We start from the raw sequence: 16,573 nt of genomic DNA on the forward strand, positions 1-16,573 counted from the left end.
CATTTGGAAATGTCTATAGACATATTTGGTTTTCACAGCTGGGAAGCATTACTGGAATCTAGTGGGTAGAAGCCAGGGATCTTGCTAAATATCCTACAGTGCAAAGACAGTCCCCACCACAAAGAATTATCTGCCCAAATTGTCAACAGAGGCAAGGCTGAGAAACCCTGGCGTAAAAGCTTCCAGCCCCAGATAAAGTATCCCCTCCTTTTCAACATGGTTCTCCTCTGTCCAGTGCTATTGGCTAATATGGCCTTACTTACTTTGCAGTTAGTATACCACAGTGCGAGGATGAGGTTTCTCAAAGCCAGGTACATGGTGGGGTCTCGGGAATACTCTGGAAACTCATAGAGCTCATCCAGTTCCATCACATCCGGCCTCACACAGAGGGCTTTGCCACACTCATTGGGCTGGTAGAAAGGCTGGAAGTATCGGTTCATGCCTGGAACTGATAGGTAACACAAATGGGCAACTCCTACAAGCTGTAACTTCCAAATCCAGAAGAATAAAGGGCAAAAGCAAACCAAAAAGTAAGCCTAGACAAGCTCCACTGTCTACCCTACATAAATACCTTTGCTTCCTCCACCCAGTTAGACAAAACGTACATAAATTAAGTATTTTTCTCATTCTTTCTTCATGCTATTCTCAACTTTAATTTCCATAGCATGGAAAAATTATTTTATTTTTAATTGTGGTAAAAAAAATGCATACCATAAAATTTATCATCTTAATTTTTTTTTTTTTTTTTTGAGACAAAGTCTTGCTCTGCTGCCCAGGCTGGAGTGCAGTGGTCCGATCTTGGCTCACTGCAACCTCCATCTCCTGGGTCCAAACGATTCTCATGCCTCAGCTTCTTGAATAGCTGGGATTACAGGTGCTCGCCACCACATCCAGCTAATTTTTCTATTTTTAGTAGCTATTGGTTTCACTATGTTGGCCAAGCTGGTTTCAAGGTACTGGCCTCAAGTGATCTGCCCACCTCAGCCTCTCAAAGTGCTGGGATTACAGGCATGAGCTACCATGCCCAGCTATCTTTTTTTTTTTTTTTTTTTTTTTTTGAGATGCAGTCTCACTCTGTCACCCTGACTGGAGTTCAGTGGCGCGATCTCGGCTCGCTGCAAGCACCACCTCCCGGGTTCACACCATTCTCCCGCCTCAGCCTCCCGAGTAGCTGGGACTACAGGCACCCGCCACCATACCCAGCTAATTTTTTGTTGTTGTTGTATTTTTAGTAGAGACGGGGTTTTACTGTGTTAGCCAGGATGGTCTCGATCTCATGACCTCGTGGTCCACCTGCCTCAGCCTCCCAAAGTGCTGGGATTACGGGCGTGAGCCACCGCGTCCGGCCTTCTTATCTGCTTTTAAGTGTACAGTTCAGTAGTGTTAAGTACGTTCATGCTGCTGTGCACAGATCTCTAGAACTTTCTCATCTTGTAAGACAAATTCTGTATCCATTGAATGCCCACTCTTCATGGAGATACGTTTTTAAAATAACTTTTTTTCTTTTCTCGAGACAGAGTCTTGCTCTGTCACCCAGGCTGGAGTGTAATGGCACAATCTCAGCTCACTGCAACCTCCACCTCCCAGGTTCAAGCGATTCTCCTCCCTCACCCTCCCCAGTAGCTGGGATTACAGGCACACACCATCACACCTGGCTAATTTTTTGTATTTTTTTTATTTTTTAGTAGAGACGGGGTTTCACCATTTTGGCCAGGCTGATCTCAAACTCTTGACCTCATGATCTGCCCGTCTCAGCCTCCCAAAGTGCTGGGATTACAGGCGTGAGCCACTGTGCCTGGCCTAAAATAACTCTTACGGCATTTTTCTGACTATAAAATGAATAGGTTCATAGAAGTAAATAACAATCACTAACCCCTGATTATGTCAGTAGTGGAGTTACATTTAGGGGTACACTTTATCCTTATTTCTGTGTCTATTAACAGAGGATATTCATATAATAGATATTTGCCTTCACGAAACTGGAAAAAAATATTATGAAAGTGCCGTTTTCTAACCTGCTTTTTAATGTGTACAATATCATGAATACTTTCCTGTGTCACTCACTAAATATGCATTCAATGGCTGTATAATATTTTCTTATTATTTAACCATTTCCCTATTGCTAGGCATTACATTTCATCCAATTACTTCACTATTACAAGCAATGTGAAAAGAAATTTCTTTGTACGTATCTTTGGATTTACGTTTGATTAGTTGTTTAAGATAAATTCCTAGAAATAGCACTGCTGGGTCAAGGAGTCTCTGTTTAAAAGTTTTTGATGCACACTGCCAAATCTTCCTTCGTAAACGTACACTCTCCCTAACAGTAGTCCAATGCCTCTTCATCACATCTTTGTTAACCCTGGGAATTACCACTCTAGCTTTGATTTCCACCACATTATATTTCAGTGTTATTAGTAAACAAAAACAACAACAACAACAAAACCTTCAGATAGGACCACAGTGCAAAAATCTATCTGCATAATCAAAAATGCCATTTGTTCGTGCCCAGGCGTAGGAAATCCAGAATTCTTGCTTCTTACACCAAGAATTCTAATGTAGAATTTTAAAGATGGCTTTAAAGTAAATGATCAGGCCGGGCGCACTGGCTCACGCCTGTAATCCCAGCACTTTGGGAGGCCGAAGGGGGCGGATCACTTGAGGTCAGGAGTTTGAGACCAGCCTGGCCAACATGATGAAACCCTGTCTCTACCAAAAATATAAAAACTAGCCAGGCGTGGTGGCGTGCGCTTGTAATCCCAGCTACTCGGGAGACTGAGGCAGGAGAATCGCTTGAACCTGGGAGAAGGAGGTTGCAGGGAGCCAAGATCACACCACTGCACTCCAGCCTGGGTGACAGAGTGAGACTCCGTCTCAAAAAAATAAAATAAAATAAAAAATAAATAATCAAAAGCATGCCTGCTCTGTAGTTTTTTTGAGAGTAGGTAATTTTGCTGGGATCACCAGTGGCAATAATTAGAGGCAGAAAGACTCAGAAGAAAAAGGACTGCTCATATAGTGGAAAACTTTTTCCCGGTAAGTCAGAGTTCATGTTATCATTAAACGAGACAGCAATCCAACTTCCAAATAAATACCCATTAAGTCCTGTAGGTAATTCATGAGTGTTGCAGGTTTTCCAAATTACTGAGGAAAAATTAACCACACACTATACACAAATGATATGACTGATCCACAGTACAACCATTTCCATGAAATAATGAGGGGCTTTATATCACAGGTCACATACATTTTTAAAAATAATTTTTATCTATTTATTTATTTTTAGAGACGAGATCTCGCTATGTTGCCCAAACCAGTCTCAAACTCCTGGCCTCAAGGGATCCTCCTGCCTCGGCCACTCAAAGTGCTGGGATTACAGGCATGAGTCACTGTGCCCAGCCTGCACATTTAAAAAAAATCCTTTGCATTTTGCTCACTCATACATTCCCCAGGGAGGGGAGCGGGGAATGGAAAGCAGGGAGTCCCAGGAACGGCTCTCACCATGCACGGAGGGAGCAGCCTTGGAGTGCTCCAGCTTCCCAGGGCTGGCATTGCCAGTGGCAGCGGCGCGGTTTGTGCTGGTGCAGGAGGGGCTCATGCCAACACAGTCAGGGTAGTAGGCAGACAGCAGGGGCGCTGCCACGCTGTCTTTCAGCAAAGGAGGTAGGATGAGCATAGAGTACCACCAATGGTTGGAAACTTCCAATACTCTCTGCAATGGGCCAGAGAGGAAGAAGAGAGACAAGGACAGACAAGAAATGTACATGCAGATTCTGCCAGGGACACACGGTTCCCTTCGTTTCACTTGTCCTTAACCCACTATGCTTTTTCTCGCTCAGACTTAACAATTCTATTCCAGAGCTCTACACACACAGATGTAGAAACAAAAATGGGCTGATAACACCTGGCGAGAATGTCTGCCAGACAGAATCCTTTCTGACATATGGCAACAGCCTCCCTTATCCCTCCCCCAAAATAAGCCCCTCAATGCCAGGTGAGTCTGAAAGCTGTGCCCATTTACTAGATCACAAGGCTAGGTTTAAGTCTGATGTGAAAAATGTATCTCTGCTCAGTAATCATCTATCATTCAAGCCCCCCGCCTTTAACTTAGGACCTCAAGATAGTTAAAGTTGGGAAACTGGGCATAAAAAATAATGCTCCCAAGTAGTAAGTATTACCGCTTTTTGCCAAAGGCTACTAAAAAACTTTCAGAGGGAAAAGTACACTGCAACCATCAAAATAAGATGCCAAATGTAGAACTGAACAAAAGCAGTTATTTTCAGTCTTCAAATATGTGATCCTGTTCCAGAGTTGACTTAACATGGAGTCATCAAATCAGAGCCTTCTCATGATGACTACTGAAATAAAAAGAAAGTCTATGTGGCTTCTAAAGCAACACTGCCACAATCCATGGTAGACAGGCTTTTCTAAATGCAATCTGACACTTATGCTCCAGGAATTCGGGGAAAAAAAACGTCTATTCTGGAGCCTGGGAAAAAAAATATGTGTGTATGTGTGTGTGTGTGTGTACACACACACATATATACATACTGATATGGTTTGGCTGGGTCCCCACTCAAATCTCATCTTGAATTGTAGTTCCCATAATCCCCATGTGTCATGGCAGGGAACTGGTAGGAGGTAATTAAACCACGGGGGCGGTTACCCTCATGCTGTTCTTGTGATAATGAGTTCTCATGAGATCTGATGGTTTTACAAGGGGCTTTTCCCCCTTTGCTCGAAACTTCTCCTTCCAGCCATCATGAAGGACACATTTGCTTCCTCTTCTGCCATGATTGTAAGTTTCCTGAGGCCTCCCCAGCCATGCAGAACTGTGAGTCAGTTAAACCTCTTTTCTTCATAAATTATCTAGTCTCAGGCAGTTCTTTATAGCAGCGTGAGAATGGACTAATACACATACACACACCCTTTTATATAACAGAATGGATTTAAAGTAGATTTGCTAAAAGTCAATGCTGTCTTTGCCTGAAAAGCTATTGTAGTTCCTGAGTTTCAGACATCTAGAACAATCCAATCCTAAATCATTGAAAATCAGAATGACTCAGGATTCTAGAAACTCAAGAAATCCAAAATTTAAAAACCTCTTTTCTGAAACAGTCACCAAATCTGGTTACTGTCAGTTTGTCAACCGAAGTCTGTCAACTCAGGTAGCAAAGTCTTATGAAGACAGAGGAAATGTGACCAGCTTTGCCAGCTGGAAGTACTGCTCCCCCTTCCATATCTGGGTGAGGACAGGACAAAGCCAACATGCTGAGGTCAGAATGCATAAGAACACTCTTGCAGCTGAATCCAGGCCAAGACAATCAAACTGTGGCCCTCTTGTGCTTTTCTTAGGAGGACTCAAGTGGAGAAAAGGTCACAAAGTCATCCTTGAAAAACAAGTACAGCAAGCCTGAGCCCTAGAGCCAGGCGGGAAAGCTGTGTCTTCCTCTTCGTTTCCTTTTAATGAAAAGCAACATAACTTTATTTTTATTTTTTAAGTTGGGGACAGGACTACCCACAATATCACTATTGCTAACATCTTCATAATATAGTTATCATGTTAGATTAAATAGTCACTGATCAGCAACCAAAGAGAAAGAAATTCATGAAGCTGTTACTATCATTTCCTTATAACACTTATCATCAAAAGCACAATTAACCCCAATCCACAGCATCCGGAAATACTCACTAGATCCTCTGGGAGGGAACAATGATCTGAGGTCTCGGGCTACAAAAGAAAACCAAGTGTTAAATTTGGGTTGCTTATAAAATAGTCTCAGGTATCCATTTATCTTCAGTAAGACATCTCTTTTCACCTATCAGGCCGGCAAAGAAAAACATTTTGATGAAACAATGTATAAATGAGAGTGTCTGGAGGCCTGGCTCTGTGGCTCACGCCTATAATCCCAGCACTTAGGGAGGTCGAGCAACAGTTTGGGAGGTCAAGGGGAGGGGGGGATCACTTAAGGTCAGGAGTTTGAGACCAGCCTGGCCAAGATAGTGAAAAACTGTCTCTACTAAAAATATAAAAATTAGCCAGGCATGGTGGCGGGTGCCTATAATCTCAGCTAGTGGAGAGTCTGAGGCAGGAGAATTACTGGGACCCAGGAAGTGGAGGTTGCAGTGAGCCGAGACTGTGCTACTGTGCTCCAGCCAGGGTAACAGAGTGAGACTCCATCTCAAAAAAAAAAAAAAAAGGGTGTGAGGAGACAGGCACTCTCATAAGGATGTTCCTGGTGGAAAATAAAGGCATATAACAACCACAAAGGGCAGTGACAAAATACGAACATTTAAAATGCACAATCATTTGACATCATCTTTTATAACTGAAAATACGTATGACACATCCAGCAATTCTAACTGGGTTATATTTTCCAGAGAGAGACTCTTGTATATCTGCACCAACAAAAATATTACAAAATGTTCAAAGGAGCATTATTTGTATTCAAAAAAAGCTAGAAACTGGCCAGGCTCAGTGGCTTATGCCTGTAATCCCAGCATTTTGGGAGGTCAAGGCAGGTGGATCGCTTGAGCCTAGGAGTTCAACACCAACCTGAGTAACACAGAGAGACCCCCCCCCATCTCTACAAAAATTGCAAAAATCAGCCAGGCTTGGTGATGCACGCATGTACTTCCAACTACTCGGGAGGCTGAAGTGGGAGGACTGATTGAGCCCAGGAGGTTGAGGCTGCAGTGAGCTGTGATAGCACCACTGCACTCCACCTGGGCAACAGAGACCTTGTCTAAAAAAAAAAAAAAAAAAAAAGAAAAAAGCTAGAAACAACCCAAAGGTCATCAACAGTACAATGGACACTCAAATTGTATTATAGTCAAACAATGACATGCTGCACAGCAATGAAAACAAACTACGACCACACATTACAACACGGACGCATCTCACAATGTTGGGCAAAAGAAGCTAGAACAGGCCACATGTAGTGGCTCATGCCTGTAATCCCAGCACTTTGGGACGCTGAGGTGGGTGGATCACCTAAGGTCAGGAGTTCGAGACCAGCCTGGCCAACATGGTGAAACCTCATCTCTATTAAAAATACAAAAATTAGCCGGGCGTGGTGGTGCGCACCTGTAATCCCAGCTACTTGGGAGGCTGAGGCAGGAGAATCACTTGAACCTGGAAGGCGGAAGTTGCGGTGAGCCAAGATCGCAACACTCCACTCCAGCCTGGGAAACAGAGTGAGACTCCGTCTCAAAAAAAAAGAAGCTAGAACAATCATAATGTAGGATACCATTCATGTAAAACTTAAAAGCAAGCAAAAAAAACAAAACAAAACAAAACTGTATGATTGTAAGTCAGAAAAGTAGGTAGTTACTATAGGGGAGCAAGGGTTACAGACTGTAATTAAAAGTGACACGGGGCTTTTAAGGAGCTGGTGTGTGTTCAGTTTCCTTCCCGGGAGCCAGCTAAATGAGTACTTGGTGAAAATTCATTGAGCTATGCATTTTGATTTGTGCATTTTCTGTTTGTATATTTCACTAAGAAAAGTTGCCTAAATAAACAAGATTGTTATACCATATGGCCTAGCAGTTCTAGTCCTTGGGCTATATTTCAAAGACACTCTTGTCCTTGTGCCAGGCAAGAATGCTCACAGTAGCATTTGTATGTAACACCCAAAAACTAGAAGCAGCCCTTATATTCATGAACACAAGAATAGATACACCAAGGTAGGTTCACACAATGTAATACTACCCTTTGGTATTAACACACCAAAGTTTTAGATGCATCAACATGGATGCATCTCCAAAACCTTAATGTTGAGTGAAAAGAGCAAGTTAGAGAGGAATATAAACAATATAATTTGTAACCAGTATAAAAATATGCAAAACTTATGTTACTTAGGGTTTCAGAAATATGTATTAACTCTATAACAAAAAGCAAAGGAATAAGAAAGACAAAATTCAGGGCCGGGTGCGGTGGCTCACATCTGTAATCCCTGCACTTTGGGAGGCCGAGGTGGGTGGATCACCTGAGGTCAGGAGTTCGAGACAAGCCTGGCCAATGTGATGAAACCCCGTCTCTACTAAAAATACAAAAAATAAGTCGGGTGTGGTGGCGGGCACCTGTAATCCCAGCTACTCAGGAGGCTGAAGCAGGAGAATCGCTTGAACCTGGGAGGTGAAGGATGCAGTGAGCCAAGACTGTGACACTGCACTCCAGCCTGGGTCACAAGAATGAAACTCTGTCTCAGAAAAAAAAAAAAAAAAACCCACAAAATTCAGGACACTGTTTACCCCTGCAAGGGAAGGAGAGGAAGCATAATAACTACTAAGCAGCACACTGGAGGGAAGGACAAAGCCACTGGGAGTGCTCTGTTTCTTCAACTGAGTAGTAGGGAGGTACACCAGTGTTTGCTTTCATTCTTTCCTCCTTACATACAAATTATAATTCTTTGTGTCTATAACTTATTTCATATTAAAACAACAGCATCTACCCTTTGATACAGAAATTTCATTTGTAGGAACTGATCTTACAAATATACTCAAAAATTGCACAGATAGAAAGCTTTTCACTAAAGCACAGTCAGGAATGGTAAACGTTTAAAAGTAACCTAAATGCCTTTCAATAGCACTAAATTAAGCACAGGACGTCTGTTCAGTGGACTACTTATTAGACAGCCATTGAAGAGAAAGAAGGGCTGAGCACAGTGGCTCACACCTGTAATCCCAGCACTTTGGGAGACCAAGGTGGGAGGATCACTTGAGGCCAGGAGTTTGAGACCAGCTTGGGCAACATAGCAAGACCCTGTCACTACAAAAAAATTAAAAATAAAAAAAAATTAGCTGTGCATGGTGGTGTGCCTGTGGTGAGAGGCTGAGTTGGGTGAGAATCACTTGAACTCAGGAGTTTGAGGCTGCACTGGACTAAGAGGATGCCACTGTACTCCAGCCTGAATGACAGAGCGAGACACCATCACTTAAAAAAGAATGAAATAAAAATAAAGAGAAAGAAGAGATCTTTATATATTTATATGGACACATCTTCTAAGACATATTAAATGAGAAAGAGAAAAATCAAAAACAGTGTACAGAGTTGTCAACTGTTCTTTTTCATGTTATTCTACAAATAAACCTTCACTGACTTTCTCCTTAACAGCACACCACGCTGAAAACCAAAATTACTCAGGGTCAATAAATATAATTTAAATTAAATTTCAAAAGTTCAGGTTATGGAGAGTAATCGATTCATACTGGAACAATAAGATGAAGGGGTCTCAAAGGAGGGTGACTGGGGTTGGGGGAAGAGATTTGATATTATCTATAGAAGTTGGAATTTAAAAAGACTATAAAGGCTTTAACTAAGGTGAGGTGAAAAGAAAAGTAATTAAGTTTTCAAAAATGTAAGGAATCTGACACCTCTAAGGCCCTCCTGGAAAAAAATGCTTGATGTTAAAATACAGCCAGCCAGGTTTCAAATCAAAATAAAAAAATAGAAGGAACTATGGTAAAAGAAATTACAGAGAGCAGTAAATCTACATAAACATATAAGTGAGAGTAAACAATGGAGGGAATACAGTTATAGAAAATAATTAATAAAATCACCAAGAAAACTAAACAAAAAACAAAACCATAACAAAAATTGGGAGAGAAGAAAAGGAAGTGTTACATAATTTATTTTTTCTGATTTCATAGCAGGGTGTTGACCAATATCATCTAAAATTGAAACACAAAGTTTGTTTTTTATTCAAGTTAGAGTGATTTCAACTTTTTTACTTTTCTTCTTGAAACAGGGTCTCACTGTGTCACTCAGGGTGGAGTGCAGTGGTGCGATCTTGGCTCACTGCAGCCTTGACCTCATGGGCTCAAGAAAGTAGCCGGGAGTACAGGTGCACGTCACCAGGCCCAGGTAATTTTTGTATTCTTTGTAGAGACAGGGTCTCGTCATCTTGCCCAGGCTGGTCTCAAACTCCTGCCTCAGCCTCCCAAAGGGCTGAAATTACAGGCATGAGCCACTGCGCCCAGCTGATTCCCACTTCTTATTCTCATATTTTCTTAACCTTTTAGAGAGTTTTTGGAAACTTATTTCTTGGGATAAAGAAATATTTTATGTTCAACAATTTCTTATTTCATTTTGCCTTCCTTTTCTTATTTTAAATTGATGTTATATTAAACACAACCAACTTAGAAAAAAAAGTGTGTATAGTACTATTCCTTAATGGGAAGCTATTTGTCAATCAGGCCTTTTCCCTGTATACACACAGAGGTACACTATATAGATACCCTTGAATGAATCTCACTCAATGATGGTTATTTCACAATGATGACTGCATGAATTTTTTTCTGCTATCTTTGTTCTTTTCTATATTGCTGGAATTTTTCAGTAATGAACATATATCATTTGTCTAAAAATATTCTACAGAAAACCTTCGAGTTTTCAAAAACTACTTAGAGAAATTGAAAGTGACAACCACCACCCAAGAAAAAAATTTAAAAAACAAAAAGCGGCCGGACGCGGTGGCTCACGCCTGTAATCCCAGCACTTTGGAAGGCCGAGGCGGGCGGATCACAAGGTCAGGAGATCGAGACCATCCTGGCTAACACAGTGAAACCCCGTCTCTACTAAAAATACAAAAAACTAGCCGGGCGTGGTGGCAGGCGCCTGTAGTCCCAGCTACTCTAGAGGCTGAGGCAGGAGAATGGCGCGAACCCAGGAGGCAGAGCTTGCAGTCAGCCGAGATCGCGCCATGGCACTCCAGCCTGGGCGACAGAGCAAAACTCCGTCTCAAAAAAAAAAAAAAAAAAAAAAAGCAAGGCATAGTTTGACCAATTAGTAGAGATAAAGTCAAAGTTGTCCATTCAATTGTCAGCAAGTAAAAGAGAGGTGAGATTATGGATCACTCCAATTACAGTTTAGTCAAAGCACAGAACAAAATGTAAAAATCACAGCTAGAGTGGCCAGGAGCAGTGGCTCATGCCTGTAATCCCAGCACTTTAAGAGGCCAAGGGAGGTGGATCACCTGAGATCAGGAGTTCGAGACCACCCTGGCCAACATGGTGAAACCCCGTCTCTACTGAACATACACAAATTAGCTGGGAGTGGTGGTGAGCACCTGCAGCCCCAGCTACTCGGAAGGCTGACGTGGGAGAATTGCTTGAACCTGGAGGTGGAGGTTGGAGTAGGCCTAGATGGCATCACTGTACTCTAGCCTGCGCAACAGAACGAGACTCCTTCTCAAACAAAACAAAACCACAACAAAATCACAGCTAGTATTGATTACTGTAATATTACACAGATCATCCAAAATCTTAAAAAATTGTCTGAAACAACTTTTAGAATCATCGCATACCCAGGCTGAGTGAAAATGGCTCAAAAAATAGAATCTATTAAAATATTCTGCTATTTTTTATTGCTGCTTGGCTGAACTCTCCTTTAAATATTATAATGAAATGCCACTGAGTCAACTTTTCATTGTCAAGTAATCTGGGACACAGGTAGTTAATTAAGTTTACTGCAACCAAGACATTGTCCCTGCAAGCTGGACACACTCCCCTCTGCCTGTTCATGGTATTTTCATTGCTCAGTTCCCAGCTCTCATCAGTGCAGGCACGCAGCCTGGAAATGAACTGCCCATACCCTCATGTCAGCTCCCTCCCATTTTCTTTTTTCTCTTCCTCTTCTCAGAGAGGCCTTCAACTCTCAAAGTTGAGTTCCACAATCAATCAAGGGCCTCACCCTGGGCAAGACAGCAAAACCCCATCTCTATTTAAAAAAAAAAAAAAAAAAAAAAAAAAAAAAATTAGTGAAGCACAGTGGCATACACCTTAGTCCCAGCTACTCAGGAGACTACGGTGGCAGAATCACCTGAGCCCAGGAAGTCAAGGCTGCAGTGAACCAGGATTATGCCACTGTACTCTGGCCTAGGAGACAGAGTGAGACCCTGCCTTACAAAAAAAAAAGAAAGAAAGAAAGAAAGAAAGAAAGAAAGAAAGAAAGAAAGAAATCTAGTGCTAAACTGAAAGATTTTGGACTAGCTCTTACCAATTCCAGGAATCTAATCCCAGGCTCAGATCAATGCTTTCCTTCCCTCACTCTCAAATCACCAACATCAAGAATAAAAGAAGGGATACCAAGACAGAGCCCACCAACATTAAAAGGAGAACAAGGGAACAGTACAAACAACTTTAAGTTAAAAATGTGACAACATAGATGAAAAAGACAAAATGCTTGAAAAACACAACCTTCCAAAATGGAAAGAAGTCATAAACCACCTAGATGGCCATATATCTGTTAAAGAAACTGAATTTGTAATTCCTAACTTTTTACAAAGAAAACTACTGGCCCAAATTGTTTCATCAGTGAATTCAACCAAACACAAAAAAAAGAAGTAATATCAAACCTATACAACAAAATAGAAAAGAGGATATACTGCTCGTTTCACAGAGCCAGCATAATTCTGAAAGCAGAACCCAACAAGGTTACTACAAGAAAGGAAAGTAACAAAGTATCCAAGACAAACACAGATGCAAAAATCTTTAACAAAATTTAATCAAATCTGAGAATATATAAAAAGAACAATATATTAAAAACAAATGGATTTTTTTCCCCAGGAATGCAACATCGATTCAACATTCCCAAATGTATAATTCATTACATTTGCTGCAATGAATGTATAATTCATTACATTTGCTGATTAAAGAAGAAAATGCAATGGTCATCATAAAAGATGCAGGAAAACTACTAGCCAACATCTATTCATCATAAAAAGTTATCAGCAAATTAGGAAAAGAAAAGGAGACTGCTCCATCTCATAAAGAATGTCTACAAAGAGCTATAGCCAACATTGTATATGATGATACTGAACACATTCCTCCAGAAGTCGGGAACAAGGCAGGGTTGTCTGCTCCCATCACTTCTATAGAACACTGTCACTGGTGGTCCTGACCAATGTAGTTAAGGCAAGAAAAAGGGCAAAAAGACTGAGAAGAGGCTTGTAGACAATCATGATTGTTTGTATGACTGATTTGCAGACAACCCAAAGGAGTCTACCAAAAGATCTATGAAACTTAGTAAGTGAAGTTAACAAAGTCTCTGGGTACGAGGCCAATATACAAAAGTCAATTGTATTTCTACATAGTTGCAACAGCACACAACTTGAAAATGGAGTTAAAAATAAATTTTACTGGCCGGGTGCAGTGGCTCACGCCTATAATCCCAGCACTCTGGGAGGCCAAGGCAGCTAGATCACGAGGTCAGGAGTTCAAGACCAGCCTGGCCAACATGGGGAAGCCCTGTCTCTACTAAAATACAAAAAATTAGCCAGGTGTGGTGGTGCGTGCCTGTAGTCCCTGCCACTCGGGAGGCTGAGGCAGAAGAATTGCTTGAACCTGGGAGGCGGAGGTTGCAGTGAGCCGAGATCGCGCCATTGCACTCCAGCCTGGCAACAAAGTGAGACTCCATTTCAAAAAATAAATAAATAATAAAAAATGAGGTAGGCGCGGTGGCTCATGCCTGTAATCCCAGCACTTTGGAAGGCCAAGGCAGGCAGATCACCTGAGTTCAGGAGTTCGAGACCAGCCTGGCCAACATGCTGAAACCCCATCTCTATTAAAAATATAAAAAAATTAGCTGGGTGTGGTGGTGGGTGCCTATAATCCCAGCTACTCGGGAGGCTGAGGCAGGAGAATTGCTTGAACCCAGGAGACGGTGGTTGCAGTGAGCCAATACAGTGCCACTGCACTCCAGCCTGGATGACAGAGTCAGACTCCATCCAAAACAAAAAAATCAATCAATCAATCAATTTTATTTATAATTACAGGAAAAAAATTGAGTATCTAGAAATAAACTGAACAAAGGCACAAAAGATATCCTCAGCGAATATTAGAAAACACTGTTGGGAGACATTAACCTTAAAAAGATGGAGACAGGTACCATGCCCATGGGTCAGAAAAGGGGTCAGGAAACATTTTCTGTAAAGGATCACATAATAAATATTCTAGGCTCTGTTGCAAATACTGTCATTGTAGCATGAAAGCAGCCAATACATAACAATGAGCATGGCTATGTCCCAATTAAAACTTTATTTACAAAACAGGTGTGGTGCCAGGTGCGGTGGCTAACGCCTGTAATCCCAGCACTTTGGGAGGCTAGGAAGGGAGGATCACTTGAGGCCAAGAGTTCAAGACCACCCTGGGCAATATAGCAAGACCCTGTCACTACAGAAAATTTTAAAAATTAAAAATAAAATAAAATAAATAAATAAATAGGTGTGGCCTCAAGGAACTAGAGAAACAGGAACAAACTAAACCCAAGCCCAGCAGAAGAAAGGAAATAACCGAGATCAGAGAAGAACTAAATGAAATTGAAACAAAAAAAAATACAAAAGATAAATGAAACAAAAAGCTGGTTCTTTGAAAAGATAAAGTTGATAGACAATTAGCAAGATTAAGCAAGAAAAGAAGAGAAAAAATCCAAATAACTCAATTAAGAAAAAAAAGAGATATTACAACTGACACCACTGAAATACAAAAGATCATTTGAGGCTACTATGAACACCTTTACACACATAATCTAGAAAACCTAGAAGACATGGATAAATTCCTGGAAAAATACAACCCTCCTAGCTTAAATCAGGAAGAGTTAGATACTCTGAGCAGACCAATAACAAACAGCAAGATTGAAATGGTAATTAAAAGATTACCAACAAAAAAAAAGCCCAGAACCAGATGGATTCACGGCAGAATTCTACCAGACATTCGAAGAAGAATTGGTACCAATCCTTTTGACACTATTCCACAAGATAGAGAAAGAGGGAACCCTCCCTAATTCATTTTATGAAGCCAGCATCACCCTAATACCAAAACCAGGAAAGGACATAATCAAAAACGAAAACTACAGACCAATATTCCTGATGAACATAGACACTAACAAAATACTAGCTAATGTAGATGCTTAACAAAATACTAGCTAGCCAACAACATATCAAAAAGATAATCCACCATGATCAAGTGGGTTTCATACCAGGAATGCAGGGATGGTTTAACATATGCAAGTCAATAAATGTGATATACCACATAAACAGAATTAAAAACAAAAATCACATGATCATCTCAATTGATGCAGAAAAAGCACTGGACAAAATCCAGCATCCCTTTATGATTAAAACTCTGAGCAAAATCGGCATACAAGGGACATACCTCAATGTAATAATCCATCTATGACAAACCCACAGCCAACATAATACTGAATGGGGAAGAGTTGAAAGCATTCCCTCTGAGAACTGGAACAAAACAAGGATGCCCACTCTCACCACTCCTCTTCAACATAGTACTATAGAAGTCCTAGCCAGAGCAATCAGACAAGAGAAAGAGATGAAGGGCATCCAAATTGGTAAAGAGGAAGTCAAACTGTCAACTGTTTGCTGACGATATGATCGTTTACCCCAAAAATCCTAAGGACTCTACCAGAAGGCTCCTAGAACTGATAAAAGAAGTCAGCAAAGTTTCCAGATACAAGATTAATGTACACAAATCAGTAGCTCTTCTATACACCAACAGCAACCAAGCAGAGAGTCAAATCAAGAACTCAACCTCTTTACCAATAGCTGCAAAATAAAATAAAATACTTAGGAATAAACCTAACCAAGGAGTCAAAAGACCTCTACGAGGAAAACTACAAAACACTGCTGGAAGAAATCATAGACGACACAAACAAATGGAAACACATCCCGTGCTCATGGATGGGTAGAATCAATGTTGTGAAAATTACCATATTGCCAAAAGCAACCTACAAATTAAAAGCAATCCCCATCAAACTACTACTATCATTCATCACAGAATTAGAAAAAATTCTAAAAGTCATATGGAACCAAAAAAGAGCCCACATAGCCAAAGCAAGACAAAGCAAAAGAACAAATCCAGAGGCATCACATTACCTGATTTCAAACTATACTATAAGGCCATAGTCACCAAAACAGCAAACTACTGGTATAAAAACAGGCACATAGACCAATGAAGCAGAATAGAGAACCCAGAAATAAACCCAAATACTTAGAGCCAAAAACATAAAGTGGGGAAAGGACACTGTTTTCAACAAATGGTGCTGGGATAATTGGCTAGCCACATTTAGGAGAAGAAAACTGGATCCTCATATCTCACACAAAAATCAACTCAAGATGGATTAAGGACTTAAATCTAGGACCTGAAACTACAAAAATACTAGAAGACAATAGTGGAAAAACCTTTCTAGACACTTGCTTAGGCAAGGATTTCATGACCAAGAACCCAAATGGAAATACAATAAAAACAAAGATAAATAACTGGGACTTTAAAGAGCTTTTGCAAGGCAAAAGGAACAGTCAGCAGAGTAAACAGACAACCCAGAGAATGGGAGAAAATGTTCACAACCTATACATCTGACAAAGGACTAATATCCAGAATCTACAATGAAGTCAAACAAATCATTAAGAAAAAAAAAACAACCCCATCAAAAAGTGGGCTAAGGACATGAATAGACAATTCTCAAAGAAGATATACAAATGGCCAACAAACATATGAAAAAATGCTCAACATCACTAATGATTGGGGAAATGCAAATCAAAACCACAATGTGATACCA

At 40.8% G+C, this 16,573-nt stretch overlaps 1 protein-coding gene across 14 annotated transcripts in view; it reads right to left on the reverse strand.

Moving 5' to 3' along the window:
- Positions 1-16,573, reverse strand: part of KDM1B (lysine demethylase 1B) — a 68,679-nt gene that overhangs the window by 31,565 nt on the left and 20,541 nt on the right. For 8 of the 14 annotated variants that reach the window (XM_063632224.1, XM_055262752.2, XM_063632227.1 and 5 more), the window contains 3 exons: positions 5,693-5,731; positions 3,502-3,712; positions 264-448 (listed from right to left, as the gene is read on the reverse strand). The exons of 3 other annotated variants lie outside the window; for them this stretch is intronic. In XM_063632224.1, the coding sequence (XP_063488294.1) occupies positions 264-448; positions 3,502-3,712; positions 5,693-5,731 (435 nt within the window). The remainder of the gene's footprint in view (positions 1-263; positions 449-3,501; positions 3,713-5,692; positions 5,732-16,573) is intronic. 3 more of the 14 variants (XM_055262754.2, XM_063632229.1, XM_063632228.1) reach the window with 1 other exon arrangement.

Source organism: Symphalangus syndactylus, chromosome 23, assembly GCF_028878055.3.
Source record: "Symphalangus syndactylus isolate Jambi chromosome 23, NHGRI_mSymSyn1-v2.1_pri, whole genome shotgun sequence".
NCBI classification, from domain to species: domain Eukaryota; kingdom Metazoa; phylum Chordata; class Mammalia; order Primates; family Hylobatidae; genus Symphalangus; species Symphalangus syndactylus.